We start from the raw sequence: 19,951 nt of genomic DNA on the forward strand, positions 1-19,951 counted from the left end.
CTATTTGATATATGAGCAGTAAAATGACGGGAAAACGTGCTTCAAGTATACTATTTAAAAGTCTAACATAAACATTATAATAATGATTAATATAATTGATACGGACATTTGTTAAAAAATGTCAATGAATAGATAAGAATATAAAAAATCACTATTATACCACATGATAGTGGTTACACAAGATGGCCACTAGAGCGCAATGTTTACAGGCTGAAGTTAGTCTACTTTCAAAATAAAAGTTAAATAAAGGTCTTGAATGAGCAGAAAGCGGAACACTCGCTGTGATAGCAGGATGTGATGTGTTACCCAGTCTATGTGTGTTACGTGTAAAGAAGATGTAATGGATCATCGTTTCTAAGTTATCGTGTTTGAAGCCCGGAGTCAGTTTCTTCGTGTCGGGGTACTTTTAATTTGAAAAGTCGTTCCCGTGTGGAAACGTCGCTGGTGACTCGAACCAAACCTTCACGCTGTTCCTGTCGCTCCGGTCTGAAAAGTCTACGTCACCTTTTCTCCTGATCAACTTTTTCATTGAGTTTTTCTCCTCCACCTCCGCCTGACAGCTGGTGTCCCTCGGGTCTGGTTCGGGGAGGTTCGGAGGATTAACTGCGTTGTTCGGAACATCACTAGGAGTTCGTGACGGTGACGACGCCACGAAACGAGGGAGACGTGTTTTCAGAAGAGGAAGAAGCTGATGATGGTTTCACCAGCTGACGGGTGAGCTGGTTCTCTAATGGACGTGATCGTGTCTTGGTGAGTTTGTCGCTGTTGTAGCTGTAGCCGCTAGCTGAGGTTAGCAGCTGGTTCTTATCTCCAATCCCCTCAGCTGACAGTCAGCTGGGCTGCGACACAACACTCACACACACACCGAGGGAACTTCACTATTAAACAAGGATAACTTTTTCATATGATTCGAGGCTCAACAGAAAAGTTCCAGCAAAAATGTCTTTATGGACGTTAAAAGCTTTTAAGCAGCTACCTGAAAGATTAAGTGGAAGGATGGTGAAGTGTCCTTTAAAGAAACCATTAGCAATGTCTGAATTATTTGAGTGACAATTAGCACGAAAAGTATTAATATACAAATAATAATTCTATTTGTCAGATGTTTTTCATTATTGTTTACTCAAGCTGTAGTAGAATATGTCAAAGTGAACAATTTTCACATCCACAATAAATCAAGATCTTTTTTTCAGTCAAATGTGTTGTTTTTCTTATCATAATAATATCATAATCACAATCATTAGTCGGGTTTGAAATTTAACCCAGTATGTAAAAAAAAAGGAAGAGAAAGAAAACCAAAAGGCAAATCTGTCAAAGTATCACAATGGCAGCTTTCCTGTTTATCAACCCCCGTGCTTCATATAAAAGCTCTACATAGTTTGGCAGATATGTTCACTTTCATATATTCAAAGAATAGTGTCCACATTTTGATGAAGCAAGCAGTGTCAGAGTCAATCAGACAGGTCATGTGAGGCCCAACAGGAAATGCTGCTTTATTATCCTGTTCCATCAAGTCAGTGTATGAGCTCGACAGGAAGTCGAATCAAATCAGTTTAACCAAAAAAGCTGTTCCTCGCCTGAATGGAAACTAGAAGTGTTTTTTGGGACCTACTTTTATTAACGCTGACATGGCACCTGATAACATACAATGAGGTGCTTTGGATTTAATACAGTTGCTGCGTTGTCAGGTACACTGAGCTAAATCTAATACAGTCTAATACACCAGTCCTACAAAAAAGCCTCCATTATAATGTTCAGTTTAAATGTTTAAGTTGTTTGAGAGGTGCTGTGTTAGACTTCATTAGTTTAAGCCAAGTGTACCTAATAAACTGATAATTGACTGTGGGGTTTATATTAGGAGAAGAAAAGCATCCAATGTGTCTCTGGTGGTGCGCAATAACAGCAGTGACCCAGAAGATCGACAGATAAACAAACATATTCAATCATTAACAACTTTATCTGGCAACTGAGAGATTAATCAGAGAAGGCAGAAGGACAGACAACTAACAAAAAATATATATAGCAATCATGAGGGTTAGGCATTGAAAATGAGTCTTCTTGGGTTTTAATGCTTTATTGCATTATTGAGTGTCCTTGACCGATTGTAAACATGCCTGAGGTTATTTGCTAAATATAGCAGAACCAGGCCTTGAACACTGAGCTTTTGAGCCCTGTAGTCAAAAACACAACAAGGTCCCTTTTATACTCTAACTCTTCAAAGAAATTATATTAGACCTACGTGTATGGTATGTATATTTATGTGGAATTTTAGTTAATGGAAATATTATAATCCAACAGGTGGGAGTAGCATAAGTGAGCGCTCTACGATGTGGACTGACAAGCAAAGAGGAATCAGAGTTTCTAAGGAGGAGCTGCTCTGTAAGAGTGCCTGTGGGTATTATGGAAACCCTGCATGGCATGGCCTCTGCTCCAAGTGCTGGAGAGAGAGAGCCCGTTCAGCTGGAGCCCAGAGACAAGACACTAGGTAAAACAACCACAGACCTCGACGTAATGGTGTCAGTGCAAAGACGGATTTTTGTCACAGCATGTTAAAAAGCAACACATGATAGGGTATACACATATCAATCAATATGTCAACGAGAAAATTAAAGTAGAATAACTGTATAATGTGCTAATTTGAGTTAGTACTTTTGGCACCAACTGAATATGTAATGGCTACTATTAAAACATAAAGAGATTAAAAAAACATTGCTGATGTGAACAGATTCATCTGTGATTCTTTGTTAATACGACGGTCTTCCTTTATTCCTTGTAGGCCGAGAAATGACGGCATTCCTCTCACCTTCTCCAAATTCGAGGAGAAGAAGAGCATTGAGAAAGGCCATCGGATTAACACGATGAGGAGACTCTTCTGGGGAAGCCCATCGCCTCCAAAACGTCAAGGTACAAATGACTCTGGAAATGAACATGCTAGAAAACATTCGGGACTTCTTCTACTCACGTTGCCCTTACGTACCGACAGAAAAAGCTGTCAAAAAGCTGTTGTGTTCCTTCATTATCTGATGTACCGAGAGGCTCCATGTGCATACTGTATAAGTGGGTAGTGTAGCATCTTCATTACTGTATAGTTCCCAAAGCAAAACCAACCTGTAGGTAATGCTGTAAAACAATTGAACCAAGATATCGCCCCTCTCCATTCTGAACCACTGGGAGTACCATATTTCAGTTTAAAAACATTTCATTTAATTATCTGGAGTCACATCCACTCTTCCTCCCTGTAGAGTCTTCTGAAAGCCAAACAAATGCGTTAAAAGCGTACTCGAGCCTCGAGCCTGGGGACTTCACCGGCTTCCTCAAAATCCTACGGAGCCCTTCCTCCCAGCGCTTGCAGTCCCGATGCACAGCTTTTCTCAACACAGTGGAGGCTTACCATGTAATTATCTGTTTTAAAGATGAACATTACACTTCTTCTCTTTCGAAATGTCCGAGTTTTTACGATAACAGCTTCTCATCATCTTCACAGGATCTGCCGGTACAGAAACAGTCGGACCTCGTGCAGGATTTCTTCCAGTCGTTTGCAGAATATTTTGACAGTCAGTACATTTCAGTTCACACTTTTTTTGGACTGTTAATTCTGAAAATAATCAAAAATCTGAGTTGTTATTTTTTTGCTTTCAGGTCTTCCTGAGGCTCAGGTCACTCAGATAATGGAGCACGTAGAGAAGCTAATAATGACACGGTTGCACAAATGGGTTTTCTGTCATGACAGCTGTGATGATGAACAGAAGGACCTGGCTCTCCAGAGGAGAATACGGTAACTCTTATGTTCAAGTCAGTTCTGTTATAGCAAAACATAGGATATGTGATGACTGTTTGACACCTAATGGCTTTACTCTGCAGCTCCTTGAACTGGGTTACGCCGCAGATGCTGAGTGTTCCTTTTCCTGAAAAAAAGATTGCGGTTACAAGCGACCCCTTTCTGCCTGCTATAACAGGTGATGCACAGAGTCAGTGCTGGAGGGAACTGTTTAAGGTCATATACGTTTTCTGTTGGAGAGCTAGATGAGAAGATTAGTACTACTTGTATGTCTGCTTGTTAAATGTAAGTCTAAGTAACTCACTATGCATTGTCATTGTTATTGACTAGTGAGCTTAGAGGAGCTGTAAGCGGGATGGTTGGTTTGACATAGCTAAGCTGTTTCCCCACATCAAGGTCTTTGTGTTTATTTGGGAGAGAAAGTTTCACATATGCTGGAAACATTTTTTTAAATGGTCTAATATGCTGTTTTTGACTTTTTTCAACAGCCATAATTGAAATGGATGCCAAACGAGCGCCACAGGACAAACTAGCCTGTGTGTGCAAATGCAGTCAGCATGTCTTCGAGGCACTCTCCAACTCAAGCAGTGAACCTGCTAATGCAGATGACTTCCTGTCAGGACTGATTTACGTGGTGTTGAAGGCTAACCCACCCCGGCTACACTCTAACATGCAATATGTGATTCGGTTTGGTCTCCCTCACAGTCTGATGGCAGGAGAGAGTGGCTACTATTTCACAAATCTGGTAAGTAGACAGCAAACTTACCCATCATACACCACATCATTCTGTGTATCATGGCCTACATCGATAAAACTTAAATCATCGCAAGTGTTTTGACTCGGGAAGTAATCTCTGTCCATACTAACATACCTGAAAACGCTTACCACATGACCATACCCTACACTGGGCGTGTGTGCTTGTGTGAAGTGGAAGCGGATTGTCTACCCTGCAAGAGTTGCTTTAGATGGGCTCGGACTACAGGAATTTCGGGCGGATTTCATCGGTGCCACCCTGATAATTATCAAACATGTTTGATAATTGACTCAGTGGAACCAATGAGAGAGACGAGTCAAGTATGAATGAATGGAAGTGAATGTGGGCGACTGTGTCAGGATTTCCAATATCTCAGCAGTGTTTCTGTAAATATTGCAACACTGATACATTTAAAACAAAAATGTATTGATGTTGAGCTAGTTGGTTGATCACACGCTCTCTGTTTCAGTCTTGTGCTGTGGCCTTCATTGATAAGCTGGATGGACCGGCACTAAACCTCAGTCCAGAGGAGTTTGAAAGCTACATGCTGAATCAGGGTGCTCCTCCTGGAGTAATCAAGAGGCAGCAGACTACCAGTGACACAAAACACCTCTTGGAGGAGCTACAAGGCCGACAGGAGAAGCTGCACCAGGGGATGGATTCTCTTAATGTTCAGCTTCAGAACTGGGTACAAGCAGTTCATTCCCAACTGGATGAGGCAACAACACAGTTTGCTCTGGTACAGAAGGAAGTAACAGCTCAGGCTGCGCTCTCTAACGTTTTGTCATCCACATCTCACGATGCTCCGCCTCAGAGGGATGACGAAGACCAGTCGGTGCTGGTGCTTGCTGATCTACATGCAGGTCCAAAAGATACCGACTGTTAGCAACAATAACAAAAACACCTAATCTGACACCTGACTCTTTTTTCATCATCAGCACTAACCTATTATGTAGGATATAAAACAAACATTTATATTCCAATGCCATGTTTGCACAGGTTTCGACTTTAGGGAGCTGGGATTTATAAGCCAGATGAAGGAAAACTTTGTGAAGGAAACTTTTTGCAATAGGTATTACAGGTGGTAAAACATTTTTTGTATTTGTTTTCTGTTTGGGGATGAAGGCCATTAAATCACATTCCAGTTTGTAGCCAGCACTCAGGGTACAGCACTTAGGGATGTCCCCTAACACTTTAAGGGTTCTTATTTAACATTCACTATGTGCCTATATATAAAGAAAACTGCTGTGAAGTTAAAAATTCTCTACAAGAAAAATGCTAGAGGACAGTTGTTGACCACTACAAGACGGGAGGTGTCTTTTAATAAACTATGTTTTTCAAAGCTGTGTAATTTTTCAATATGATACATTCACTGTATGTTCATAGATGAAAATAATGTGATATAAAACAATGTGTAACACATCCCACTAGATATATTAGTGTGCAGGTTGTGGTTGGTGGTTGTGTGTTGCTAACAACTGTTGAAAGGTGTCTGAAGAAATATAAGAGTCTTATGGTATGATTAAATACTAGTCCAATAATTAAATAAAGTTGACTTGAAAAAATTACTTTGTGTGTGTGGTAGGGTGAATATTGGGATTCACTTGTTTGCAGAGACGACCAGGAGTCAAAAAGTAAAAAGTTTGTATAGAAATCGTTAAATGCTCATTGCTTATTACTAATGAGCAAGTTTTCTTGACTTTAAGTATAAACAAGTGAGTATTTCATAATTTGACGGTGCTTAAAGTCCCCCTCCACTCAGGAATGTGTTGTACCTGCTGTTGTATGACAAGTTATGAAGCTCATCCTGGTCCATTTTAAATGTGATGAGGAAACTTGAAGCCTGGTTAGTGGGGATTTCAGTGAAGGATGGGGTATAGATGTTGATAAAAATTGTCTAAGTAGGTATTTGAATTTGAAAAAAACTTAAAACCATTTATTAGATACACTATTTAACCCATAACCAGTGTATTTTGAATATATCTTTGAATATATCTTTAAGCAGCAATAGCTGAAGTCAAATTGAATTTGAATCTCAATCTGAAGTTGATCTGATGTAAGCCCTTGTAGAAGTACCTCAAAGTAAAAATGTGGAATATGGCCAGAATGGCCACTAAATGCCAAATAGCAGGCTTCCTGTTGCGTTTTTCAAATTGCACTAATATACTTTTTTGTTTGTCTAGTCATGATACACATGTGTATCGATTTTTGTGAAGATCGGTCAGAGTAGGTTATAATATATAATTATAATAATAATCCTTAACATTTTCGATAGGGCCATTGCCTGTCAGTGGTCGGGCCCTAAAACATAAAATACAATGAATGAAAATTACATTAAATAAAATAAAATTAACTGTGTAAAGAAAACAGAATAATAAGGTAAAACAGGAAAAGTATATGTTAAACATTTTCATGAGATATAATGTTTAACAAAAATTCCATCTGACGAAAAGGAGACGTTATTGTCATTACAGCACATTAGAGGAAGTGTAACAGAGCAAGATAGGAACGTTAATGTGACTCAGGGAGTGAAGGGAAACAACCATAAAACCGTTAAAGAAACATTTCCCCTGCATGTGTTGAGATTTAAATCAAAATAATTTTAATTTGTCATTTAAATTGTCCACGTCAAGAAAAACATTTTAGATTTCAGACTTTCTTTTTTTAATACACCAGTTGAGGGCAGTAAAGTATCAAAACTGCTATTAACAAAAAGAAGAAGAAGCCGCTCGCTCTTGTCCCGGAAGTTGCGTCACCAGAAGCAGCGCAGCCATGAAGATGACAGTGGAAACTCCTTCTGGAAACTCTGACACAACAATGGACGAAGTGAAAAGCCTAATGAAGAAGAAAGACGACATCGAGGAGCAGATAAAAGCGTATTATGACGTGTTGGAAGACGTAAGTCCGCTTTTCAGACCAACTCAACGTAGCAACAAGGCTAACCAGAGGCTAGCTGAGGCTGTGGTGCTAAACCCTGTGTTGTTGTTCTTCTCTTCGCTGTGTGTTCACAGCAAGGCGTCGGAGTTCAAGGGCCCCTGGTCGACGAGGAGGGCTTCCCCCGGGCAGATGTGAATGTTTACCAGATCAGGACAGCAAGACACAGCATCTCGTGTAAGCTGCTGCTGGTTTGTTGTTGTTTCCAGTGTTTACTGTGGCTGCAGGGGACAACTGGGTTTCCCATGGAGCAGCACAGCCCACCTGCCAACACTATCATAACATAACAATACCTTGAAAGTGTGACGATCGTTCAGGTCATGGAGGCGTGTTTATCTGTTAACATCACGTTGTTATCGTAGAGTGTTTAGTTATAAACATGGACTGTATACAAAGATGGACGACAGGCCAGCTCCCCCAAACGTGAAGTCAAAGCATGTTTATCCCCACCTGGTTGATGGCGGCAGTATAGGTCATAAATCGCGCCTCCTCCATGTTAATGAATGGGATATGGACCAAACTGAAAATTCACAGTACACCTCAAATACTCTTTTACGGACGCAGCAGCAGCAATATAAACTCAACACAGACACCAGAACAACACTCAGCACACCCATGACTTTTTATTCCCTTATTTAGTTTTGACCAACCAAAACTCAAAGATTATCACTTTACTTATCATTTTTACTGGATTATTAACTGAAACCAGTTGACTCGGAGTGCTTTTAATCTTTTGTTGAGTGATGAATTCCCTGACTATTGCAGCGCTGCTTTTTTAAAATTGTCCATTTATAAACAAACTTCTTCCTGATTTATTTTTGAGCTGCTGATATGTTACAGGCAATGCCTTTACTTCCAGGCCTACAGAATGATCACAAGTCCATCATGGCAGAGATCGAGGAAGCCCTGCACAAGCTGCATGCTCGAGAGAAAGCCAAGCGGGTCCATGATGAGGTGGAGGCCCAGGGGGAGGCAATGGATCAGCAGGTCACGCTGCCTCCTCCATTCGCACTTGTGGATGCTGTGACTCAAGGCTCACCTGCCTCTGGAGCTGTGAGTAACGTGATGTACACTTGTTTGTAGACGAACCATAAAAGGTTTTAAAAAGTTAGGACTTCAAAAGTAACTGATCTGTTCCTGTGATTGAACTCATTGTTTCTTTCCAAAGGGGCTCAGAGTTGGTGATGAAGTCATCGAGTTTGGTTCAGTGAACACAAACAACTTTCAGAACCTCCAGAATATTGCTGCTGTGGTACAGCACAGTGAAGGGGTAAGCTGCAGAAGTCATCCACGGATTTTATTGTTCATTATAGTTTTTTATAATGCATATTTATAAACCAGATGTTTGTCCTATAATGATGTATGTAACACTTCAATTTCAGAATTATCACATATTTTTGTAATTGTGTGATACATACTTTTTAAATATTTGCCTGCCTTATGTAGCACTGGCCTTGACTTGTCATATCTTGCTGAACACTTTTTAAGGCGAGTGTAAACTGCAATGTCATTTCCATCTACAGAAACCATTCAGTGTGTCAGTGATCCGGGATGAACACAAAGTTCAGATGAGCCTGACTCCACAGCGATGGTCTGGCAGAGGTCTGCTGGGGTGAGTGTTGCAGACGTTATCACGGTCACGTGCTTGAACTGGCACAGATGAAGAGTCTAGTAGAGCAGCTGTGTTTATACGATTTGAAAACAGTGAGCACACATGATCGTAGATGCTGAAAAGCTTCCAGTGAAACCAACATGTTTCTCTTTGTGCACATGTTGTCATTGCCCTATAGTGATACTGATGAAACACTCCCATACATTCTCCTTAACATGTTATAAAGAGCTGTATTTATTAGTAAAGTATTAAGCGGTTCACGTCAGTCATAATCTTTTTCTTGTTCTTTTTTTCAGATGCAACATTGTTCCAATCCGTCGATGATCACTGTGACAATGTGAAACTCTTCCCCACCACCTGTTACTACTTGATGGTTTCAAATGTTTTTTGTAAATACCACAGAATTTTCCATCTGCTTCAGTTTTCATCTTAATTATAATGTGAAACCATTTGCTTTTCACAAGGACATCTTTCGTGTTTCTGTGCTTCTGTTTGAGAATCAGTATCCTGAATAAATATAAATCTGAAAATACCTTAGAAGCTCTCCTACTGTGATTAATGAAGGTTTATTTTCAAATATGACACGCCTGATGTTCCACAAGAACAAATCAGAGAATCTTGGTAAGATTAATTATTTCCAAAATGTCCAGTAATCTTCCGTCACCTGTTTGAACAATGAACCCAATTCGCTGAACTCATTAAGTCAAATTCTTCCACCTCAACAGTTTATAATTGATCTGAAAAAAGCCAAAGAATGTGAGCAGCTATTTATACTGACTGCATGATAATGGTAAAAGGAACTGAAACAAACTTGGAAGAATACACTCGTTTTATTTAAAAAGAAACCTAACATCACAAAAATGCCCAATGTCAATTTTTTCCAAAGCATTAACAGTGATTAACAGCCGTCATTATAAACAACAATTACAAAAAGCAGAACAAATGTTTTAGACTCAAATGTGTGACTGATTTACGTGTTAAATATTAATGATGTAAACAAAGTGGAAATGGGTTGAACATGATACTCGTGAGATAAGACTGCAATGATCAAGTATTGGCTTCCCTGTATGTGTATTGACAGTCAATGGGGGTCAAGTTAACATGATTATATGTTTTTGCTGCTTCAAAGACATTTCATAGGGCCTCACAAAGGGCATAACAAATTATGCCAGACAAAATAGTACAATCTGAGTATAAAAAATGAAATGAACTCAGGGAATTCCCAGCACAAATCATGACAGCAGCTTGAGTTTCTTCTTTTTGGGCTTGACCATCGCTGGAAGTTGAATTTTAAAGGCAGTCCTACAAGAAAAGTATTTAAAATCATATTAATGCACACAAATACAGGTTTGAAATCACATTGCATGTTACCAGTGTATACAAATTCTATCCAGAGGTAATGTTGTGTATTAAAGATTTAAAGGTGGTGTAAATAATTAAAAAAAACAAGACTTACTCGCAGGTTGTACAGATGGGGCTGAAGTTGCAGAATACTTAAAAATAAGACAAGAGAAAACATCACCACAAAATCAAATGCTAACTGCAGCTTTTAGAGGAATTATAAAGTTGTGGTCACACATTCGTTTCCAGTGGATTAAACTTACTTGACAGACAAACGGAGCACACATAACCAATCTCGATGAGATTGCGATGGCAGAAACACGCAGCTCTGTAGTCCACATGAACGCGCGGCGGCAGGACCAGCTGGGAACGCTGCTCCGAGTCAGGGAGGAACACCCACTAAGAAAACAGCGGCAAACAACACAAAAAGGGGTTTGTTTTCACATTTAAAAAAGACAAACTGTTCTCACTGAATTGTATAAAAACACAACTGTGTACTCACTAAAAGATACTGGGCCATGGCAACTTTCTGTGGTATCCTGAGGTACAATCCTCCTGTTATGTCACAAGCCTGAAAAGAGCGGAAAAGCTGAAGCTAAAATAAACGGTACTTTGTACAGATTAGAACAGATAAATACAGTCAAAAGTGTCACATCATGATCACACCCCTGGTTTTCCTTTATAGGGAAGCACTGGTCCTGAAACAGACTCAAACAGCTGGATCGTACATCTGTGATCATAGAGTCCATCTATTCTCTGTTTCTATCTACTTGTGTGTGTGTATGTTTTGCTAAGAGGAGAGCTAACATAGAATGATAGGAACTAAAAACAAAGGGTGAGCAGTTTGTTGGTAGTTAACTTTTGATTTGCCAACAATGATCCTGTTGTCCTGCACACAGTGAGGCATACAACTTATTGATTTAACGTTGGGATCAGATCTTTCCTTTCCAGTGTCAGCTGATAACTACAGGTATCCTCGCTGAAAAGATTGGAATGGTGCATCTAGTAGTTTACTCTTGTCTGGTTCAGCGAAGGGACAGTATGTGGTGTTGTGCTTTACGTTCACAATGGGGCTGTAAAACTGTACCTGCTGAAGCAGACCCGAGTCTGAGTCCAATACACAGGCATCGATCAAGATGTTCTGTTTGAGGAAACAAGAACAAAGCCACTTAAAATTAAGTGAAACATGTATAGCCATGAAATAACAGAGGCGAGATCCACATTTACCTGCTTTTGTGCAGCAAAAATCACATTCATGAAGTTCATGTACTGAAGGGCACAGTCCTCAGCTGCTTTTATCACCTGGAAAGTCAAATGAGCAGAGAAGCTGTGTTCAGTCAGGTGAACAAAAGACTCATGTTTCATTAGACTATTTGAGACTAACCAGTATTCTTGATTTGATATCCTGCCCAGCTGATAAAGTGAAAAAAGAAAAATGAATTTCAGTGTGTTGAAGGGAAAATATCTGATGAAGAGCAATGTTAGGTTGATATTTAAATATAATTATTACCTTCCATCTCCTTGGACACCCTGTGGATATCTGAATATTCAAAATGTTAAAGGAAAGTTGGCAAACAGCTTTGCGTCACTCAACATACAGAAAAAAATGCTGCTGTTTTTTCTAACTTGACAAGGAAAGTGATCTTCAAGCAAGGAAGATTCTGCAGTTTTAAAAGATAACTCCTCCGACACATTAAGTACGAGCACATTTCAAATACAACCAGCGCAAGACACTTCTCAGCAACAATCGAGCATAGACTTTACTATAAAAGACAGAAAATAAATAAATTAATTGAGACCATTATATCACTGTTATATTCCTACTAACGTAAAAAAAATAATTGCTATATGTAAAGCTGTAGTCAACAGTATTTCTTTTGTCCAAACCTTCATCCTTCAGATGAAAACTTAAATCTTAAGAGGTTTCCATGAAAGGATACAGCAGAGAGCTTTGGCCAGAGATCCAGCCAACATAGTGTCCGTTGAATTCCCCTGCACTTCAGCTGCAATCACACAAAGCGCCTCATGAGCTCTCAGTGATCGGCAGCAGCTCAAAGTGTCAGTAAACATCTCACAATGAAGATAATAGTACATTAAGTTTGCAGCTAAAACATGTTTTAAGTTATAATACTTACTTTTTAACATTACATTCTTGATCTCTTCAGCAATGAGGTTGTTGGCAACTGCAAGCAGTTCATATTTTCCATCCCCGCTGGAGGGTGCCTCATCCCCACAGTTGTCCTCGCCTCTCCAGCTCTTACAGGGATACAGGAAGTGACTGAAATAAAGCAAGTGGGGCAGATGAGCGTGTGAGCAGCGGCAGGAGCAAAACATTAAATTTAAAAGGACAGCTTACACTTCAATCCTGGAAACTGGCAGTGGAAGAAGTCATATTCAAAACTATAAGTTAAAGTACCATACAACCATTTGAATGTATACTATAAGAGTCGGTGCAGATCCAGTACTTTAATCTAGTGAATTTAAAAGTGGTTTGATACGGGGACTGTTAGGCGTTGGTAGAGTACACTTTTTCTCTACTAAAATGGAGCATTGAAATACTCACGCACAGTACAAGTACCTTCAGATTGTACTAAAGTACAGCTACTCCTCCTCCAGTGTAAAAGTTACCTGTCTTGACAGTGGCTTGCGATGACAGCCAGCTTGTTGGCCCTGGTCATGGCCAAGTGGGAGTTCCCCATCACCATGACTGCGTCCAAACACTTGGACAAGGTGAACTGCGCGGAGACAAGAGGACAGGGGCTGTTGTTCCTGCCTTTTAACAACACACACACACACTTGTTTCTGATTTACAGTAGCACACAAGCTAACAGCTAGCGGTGTTTACCTGCGGCTCTCGTTGAGCTTGCTGGCCCCACCATATCGGATTCACGTCCACGACGATGACCAGCAGACTGGCTTCCTCCTCTAAGGACACATGTGCATCTTAGCCGAGAAGCTCACTGACACTTTAAAATGTACAACACAAAACACACAACTTTACCGGAAGCCATCACAGCAGGATGCTACGTCTGGAACTGAGGGAGAACAACAAAGTAAAACACCGCCGCTGTCCTGGAGATTTATCTGGTGTTGGCTTTCATCTTTGATTTGAAGATTTACACGTTATACCTTTAATGTCCGACATTATGAGATCCACTTCATCACTGATCACACACTCAGTTCAGCTTGAAAATATTTTCCACACCTGCAGCAACTCTCTAGTATACTTCCGCTATTGTCTTCTTCAGCTGATTCCTTTTTGTTTTGTTTTGTTGCGTATGTCAAACAACTTTGTTTAGCAATACCGCCACCAACTGGTAAGGAGTGTGGACCAGGATCACTCCACATTGTGTTAATAAATCCATAGGATCCATGGGTCGTTTTTAGGACAAAAGAAACGTAGCCCCTTTCCCGCATCAATGATACATCCGCAAATTATTCTCCAAGTGTAATAAATAAATAGAAATGTATTGAGCCCTATAGAAAAACGTATGTACAGTTACCTGAATATACACAGTGACTTAAATATCTGTTTGGTTTTACAGGACCTAGAAAGTTAAGGAATGTTTTATAACTTAAAATCTATAATCTATCATTCTAAATACACAGCATAAAAATCTTAATTTTAATATACATCTATGCAGATTATTTTCCCTCATTAATCAAAGAATTGTTAAAACTGAATTGTTGGAGAGGCGGTGGACTAGTAGCAGAGAAACTTGGACTATGGGCAGAAAAGGTCTCTGGTTCGTCTCCACGGAGAAACAACAAAAAGACGAACCTGGATTGATCTGTCCAAAAATCCAAGAGGATTCTCCCTACCCTGTCTAGTGCCCCTGAGCAAGGCACCTTACTCCCCCAACATCTGCTCCCCGGGCGCCGTACATGGCTGCTCACTGCTCTGTGTGTCCTGCACCAGATGGGTTAAAAGCAGAGGTTAAATTTCCCTCCTTGCATGAGTGTGCAGGTCTGTGCATGTGTTTGGGACAAATAAATGTATCTTAATCCTAAAACACAGATTATAATTCACCAGTGCCTTAAGCGTCATCTTCAAGTTGTTTGTTTTGCCAACAGCTACAAACGCAAAGGTTTTCAACTAAAAATGACATGTGAGAGTGAAAAGTAGGAAATCCTCACATTAGATAAGATGGAACCAAATACCTCAGTAAACCAGTCACAAACAAGTGGATCCATTTTGTCATTTCACTGCTCAAGAACACACAAGTTAATATGAACGAATGAAGAGAGTATTTCACAGGGAACTTTAATAAAGAGATTTTGTTATGACAAAATCTGATCAGGACATCAACTATATAAAAGGAACATGTGGTCGCATAAAATCAATCTTCCTATAAAAAATAAACAAATATATTTCAAACTCATTTAATCTATACAAATATTCCATTCAAAATGTCCTTAAATGCCAGACATTTATAAATTATTATTTACAGATTTGATCAATGTCTGCAGTGTAAGGAGGGCTGTTGGTCAGGAGGTGGAAAGGGTCGACCACTACCCAGAATGTGGTTGGCTCCTCCAGTCTGCCCTTCCTTAAGCAAGATACGAAGCCCCTGTGCCGACAGTGTGTGAATGGAGTGATAGACAAAGTGCTGCATATAAATGCTCAGTGTGGGTGATGCTACTTGTATTGTAAAGTATTTTGAATGGTCCATAAGATATATGGAAAAGTACTATATTGTACTTGAAACATTCAGGTATTTTTGGTTGTATAATCAGGTAATTGTGATTGTATAATCAATGACTCTTTCAATATATGGCTAGATCTTGGGCTTGGGTTTTGGCTGGGCCTTTACCAAGACAGTCCTGTATCTCTCAGTCTGGTAGATGTCCGACTCAATGGCCTCGACGGAGTCATCAAGCGTGACGTATACATCCCCGTTGACTTCTGTGACCTGGTGAATCCTCTGTTTGACACCCTTGGAGCGCCAATGTGTTCTCAGGGGTTTGACTGTAGGATCGTCTACAGCCTGGTACAGCCCCTCCCCTTCTGCCAGTGTGATCTTGTACTTGTGCCACGGACACACAATGCACTGTCGTCCATTGAACTCCTAATGGTGGCAGAGAAATATGGTGATAGTGAAAGATAACATCTAGTAGCATTCCAATATTTCAATATTCAGATTAGTAGGAAACTCACCTCAATGTCTCCATGCTGCAACGCACCACCCGAATCTGGCATCAGAAAAACAAGTTCCACTGTTCAATCAATCAATCAACCTTTATTCATTTGGAACCTTCAAACAAATCAAAAGCAATTCAAAGTGCTTTACAGGTGCATGATACGTTACAAATTTATTTAAAAGGAGTTAAACATTTAGATTTAGCCATAAAATATAATGCACTACATAAAAGCCATACTGAATAGGCATCAAAACTGAAAAATCCCCCCCAAAGAAGTATGAGGATTGTTATGTTAACACAAACAGAGCTCTTACAAAGACTTACGGTAGCAGCGCATGTCCATAGCATGAAGTTGCCCCTGGTGGAACAGGACCAGTACATCTCTGCATCCATTCACCAGCTTGGTCACTCGTCCTGCCCTGATGATGTCCTCTTTCTTCCCAATGAAGTGAGACACGGAGGGAAGTGATGATGATGATGACGAGGACGACGACAACAATGGAGGGGACGAGGAATTCCGACAAGTCTCCTCCTTAGAGGACATGGTGCATACTTCTTATGGCTGGTTTCCTGTTAATGAATAACATTATAGTTTAAAGTAATTTATGATTAATCGCAAAATAGGAAGATTGTAGTGATTACGTTTATGCAAAAAAGTCTCAATCCTGCTCATTTCCTTCAGCTTGCTCATTACCACGTGTCTTTAAACATTTTTTTATAATGAAATCCCCCCTCCATCACTTACTATATGCATTTTTCTTTAATTGCAAGTATACAAAAGGTATGTGTGTATCTGCAATATCTAGTTAAACTAAAACATATATAGTTAACCAGTAAAATGTTCAATTATGGAATGTTTGGAGATGTCAAATGGGTAAAATGTATTTACTGTAGTTTTTACAAAAAAATCACATTAATAATACTGCAGCATGTTGGGGGGGAGAAGGGTAAGTTCTCCCAGCATGCCTTGAGGTAAAACTGAGACTTGTATGTTCTGTGACGTGGATGTTCTTAGCATGTTCTTGTTCTATTTGTTCTATATGAGAGTTATTATCTATATTTTTAGTAGTTTGTGCTGTAGGAAAGTGTGTGATTAGACGCCATGGGAGAAAGAGGGTACTATAAACCGAAGAAGACATTTCCATGTGTCAAATGAAGTTAAATAGTAATTACTGCATGAATTCAATAAGTTTAAAAACAGTGTAGTTTAACGTCATGAAGAATTAAAGCGATGAATGAAAACACCATCAAAACATCACGTTCGATAAAGTCTCACTACATCTGTCACAATAACTAACTGTTGTTTTACTAACATAACTCAGGAGACTGATGCTAAGCTACACCCTAGCATAACATTAGCACTAGCTGAGTTTTCTCGCTGAGATCACTCACTTTCACAGGCTTATTAACTTAAGTTTGTGAATCATGGTTTCTACAAACCTCGTCTCTTTGAATGTTCGTGTCGTCCTCTCTGTAGTAATCATCCTGCAGGCTTCTTCTCTCCTGCTAGTTCCCAAACAGACACTCAAAACCAAGCAGGAAACCCAGGGACGGAAACAGAGACCGCTCTCCTTCAGAGTAAGAGCTACTCCTGGCGACTTCTCCCGATATATCCGTGACTCTTATTTTGTAAAGAAGTGCAAGTGTTTGATGTGAATACCACACTGTGGACACATGTAAATAAAGTAAAGACTTGGATTTGTTCAGACAAAAATATTTAAAATGGAATAAAACACATTTTCTATGAAGAAGAGTTGGCCCTGTGGCCAGTACGTATATTAATTGTTCATTCATCCCCAGATCATTTATTTGGATACTGTTTTGGTGTCATGATATTCCAACAAAAATCCTGTCAACGTATTAACCCTCCTCTCTCAGAACTAAAGGCCACATAGATAACTTTTTCCTACAGACCCTTACAAGTCAGTGACATGTACAGTCACAATGACCATTTCATGTAAAGTATTTAAATATAAAGAGGACCTTCTAGAGAAAAGAAAACACAATTTCATACTTATTTAGAAGAAAGACAGTGATGAAATAATCAAAAGGATTATTTTATAATACATTTTTGCCAGGAGATCCTTTTCACCTAAATGTTACACACTGAACCTTTACCTTATAGAATGTTTGTTGGACATTTCCCAGGGAATAATTTGTGTATATAGAAGATAAAGAAGTCAGGCCTGTTTGAGGGACTGATATCTGGGTGTGTGGAATTTGGTGCAGCGTCATTGATGTCAAGAGGATAGTTACCAGGAGTGACACGTATTCTAATTAATACTCTAATGTTAATTATATATGCTTTTCACTTCATCAGTGAAGGCATAGTCTCCTCATGCATATCAGCGGTAATATGATCATAGGGGGGAGCTGCTGTTTAACTCGCGCTGCTGAGGGAGACAAATGTCTAATAGGGTTAGTGTGAGGAGGCTTTGTGTCTGTGGGCATTAAACCCTCCGAGGGATTATCTCTCCCTTCATGCTGAACGGGATGTTAAGCGACTGTTTGTCTCTTTACATTTACAACGTCAGATGAGCTGCAGCAGGACTTGGGTTCACTTCACGTGTGGGAAAGCACAACTCCGGAACCGTTTTCGTCGCCATGGAGACCAACCGTGTACGGAAATGGTGATACCACTCAAGCTAACAGCTCTGTGAAAGATTCATGATTCATGTTTCTTCACTTAGCTCGTTCAGATCAAAACACTGTCAACACGGTCCTGCTTTTAAACAAGTCTGCAGTGAATCTGGTAAGTTTTCAGTTTTTTAAAACCTTTTACGAACATTTTAACCAGTTCATACTTAAAAACTATTTGTCTATACTTAGATTCAGGCAATAACCTTTATCCTTTCTTTATTTTGTTTTGTGGGTTATTTAATCCAATGACACTATTGGACAACAACTTCCCCTGTACTTTATGCTCTGCAGCCACTGTGAAATTCAGTTTGGAGAATGGACACATCAGACAGCATGAAATCCCAACAGGGAATTACACAGAATGACATGCCCTTGCTCTGTATGTGTTCTATTCCAATGTGCTTGTAGAGTGTGAAGATTTTAATCTTTAGTTTCTGCTGTATTTTTTTATTTATTTAATATTTTAAACTGATATGGACTAAAATCTAAAAATCAAGTTAACTAACTAACTATCTAACTTAAATTTAAAAAAGCAGTTTTCAAGCTAAATAAAATACATTAAAAATATTAGGATGAAAGAGGTAACTTTATTAATATGGGCAAAATATTTAAAAAATATATATAAAAACATTCCATTATATAAAGAGGATCTCGCTCAAGTTTCATGTGTCAGGACTATTACAGCTGCCAGCCAATCTCCTGTAGAAGCCAGTGAAGCAACAGTTGCTTGCCTGTGTCTGCTATATTTATCATATTTGCTAGGATACAAAAATGTGTGACATGACTGCATCGTGCTGCCCCGGCTCTATCCTTACCAAGTGTCAAATTTCAGCATCATACTAGTGTCCTGTGACCCCAACGGTGCAGTGTGGTAGTTATGACACAGTGACCCCCCCATTGGCCATCAGTCTCTGACAGAAATTACTGAGGCAGGGAAAACAGCCGGGACACATGGTCTTGTTAAAAGTGGTGTGGCTGCTGTAGAGAGCTCATGTAGTTCTTGTGTTTCTGATTATATTTTTTTTTATTCAAGTTCAGCCTGCTGCAGAGAATCACTTCAGTAGCAATGTCAGTTTTTGCATGTTTCCCTTTTTTGTGACCGACCCATGGAGAGACTAAACCGACATGTGTGCCACTCCCGGGGTAGGTTGAGTAAAGACAAAGGAACACAGAGAGAAAAGGAAGGGAAAGAAATGACACTTTGCCTGAATGAGTGTCTGAGAGCGGTTGAGCTGCATCACCACTATGACCAGTAAGAAAACTCACCCACAGAACATCCAAAATGTGACATGATCCCCTCCTTTGACTCTCACCCTCTCTCTGTTGTCAGGTTTACCTCCATGGGGGTTTGCCGTGCAGTCCACCTCACAGCACTGACCATGGAGGACTATCCCCTCCTGGGAATCCGCACTATGGAGGAAAGGACTCGACTCTTCCATCTGGTCCAAATGATCAAAACTCTCGACCTGGAGAGTCTTGAATATGAAGATGGTTATGATGATTTTGGTGCTGAAAATGGGGATGAAGACTATGGTGTAGTGGACAGTAGTTTTACTTATGATAGCTATGGACGTCCTGTTCGCAGACGGCTTGATTTTGATTGTGAAACCATTGATCATCATCAAAAGCAACTTTCTTATCCCAAAGGCTCTGTTCATGTCTGCACCAGTCAAATGGGAAATGATGCACCAGTCCAGTGCCGAGGGTCAGCCACAACTCTGCAGCTTGAACTCGACAGTGGGAGAGCTGTGAA

The 19,951-nt window shown here is 39.8% G+C and overlaps 4 protein-coding genes across 5 annotated transcripts; 2 read left to right on the top strand and 2 right to left on the bottom strand.

Annotated features, from left to right (window-relative positions):
* The first annotated feature begins 426 nt into the window (after positions 1–426).
* LOC133001348 (rab5 GDP/GTP exchange factor-like) lies at positions 427–6,097 on the top strand. Of its 2 annotated transcripts, none has more exons than XM_061070908.1 (9): positions 427–750; positions 2,296–2,482; positions 2,774–2,901; positions 3,240–3,391; positions 3,482–3,551; positions 3,637–3,772; positions 3,859–3,953; positions 4,264–4,520; positions 4,999–6,097. In XM_061070908.1, exons 2-9 carry the CDS (start codon positions 2,325–2,327, stop codon positions 5,413–5,415), a joined length of 1,413 nt encoding a protein of 470 aa, XP_060926891.1. In that variant the 5' UTR covers positions 427–750; positions 2,296–2,324; the 3' UTR covers positions 5,416–6,097. The 2 variants fall into 2 exon arrangements, with proteins under 2 accessions (XP_060926891.1, XP_060926893.1); XM_061070910.1 differs by having other exon boundaries at positions 427–714.
* A 1,179-nt stretch (positions 6,098–7,276) lies between these two features.
* On the top strand, positions 7,277–9,609 carry psmd9 (proteasome 26S subunit, non-ATPase 9). Its single transcript, XM_061071475.1, has 6 exons — positions 7,277–7,427; positions 7,541–7,640; positions 8,323–8,516; positions 8,632–8,733; positions 8,987–9,075; positions 9,372–9,609. Exons 1-6 carry the CDS (start codon positions 7,302–7,304, stop codon positions 9,397–9,399), a joined length of 639 nt encoding a protein of 212 aa, XP_060927458.1. The 5' UTR covers positions 7,277–7,301; the 3' UTR covers positions 9,400–9,609.
* A 277-nt stretch (positions 9,610–9,886) lies between these two features.
* Positions 9,887–13,654, bottom strand: gtf2h3 (general transcription factor IIH, polypeptide 3). Its single transcript, XM_061071392.1, has 13 exons — positions 13,418–13,654; positions 13,262–13,341; positions 13,045–13,151; positions 12,552–12,694; positions 12,357–12,419; positions 11,927–11,956; positions 11,801–11,829; positions 11,644–11,718; positions 11,504–11,557; positions 10,919–10,987; positions 10,680–10,815; positions 10,532–10,568; positions 9,887–10,377 (listed from the first exon to the last, which is right to left on the bottom strand). Exons 1-13 carry the CDS (start codon positions 13,425–13,427, stop codon positions 10,308–10,310), a joined length of 903 nt encoding a protein of 300 aa, XP_060927375.1. The 5' UTR covers positions 13,428–13,654; the 3' UTR covers positions 9,887–10,307.
* Positions 13,655–14,750: 1,096 nt separating this feature from the next.
* LOC133002313 (Rieske domain-containing protein) lies at positions 14,751–17,092 on the bottom strand. The gene is made up of 4 exons (XM_061072094.1): positions 16,999–17,092; positions 15,883–16,128; positions 15,575–15,609; positions 14,751–15,485 (listed from the first exon to the last, which is right to left on the bottom strand). Exons 2-4 carry the CDS (start codon positions 16,100–16,102, stop codon positions 15,195–15,197), a joined length of 546 nt encoding a protein of 181 aa, XP_060928077.1. The 5' UTR covers positions 16,103–16,128; positions 16,999–17,092; the 3' UTR covers positions 14,751–15,194.
* Between the last annotated feature and the right edge of the window lie 2,859 nt (positions 17,093–19,951).

Source organism: Limanda limanda, chromosome 5 (assembly GCF_963576545.1).
Source record: "Limanda limanda chromosome 5, fLimLim1.1, whole genome shotgun sequence".
Classification (NCBI taxonomy): Eukaryota; Metazoa; Chordata; class Actinopteri; order Pleuronectiformes; family Pleuronectidae; genus Limanda; species Limanda limanda.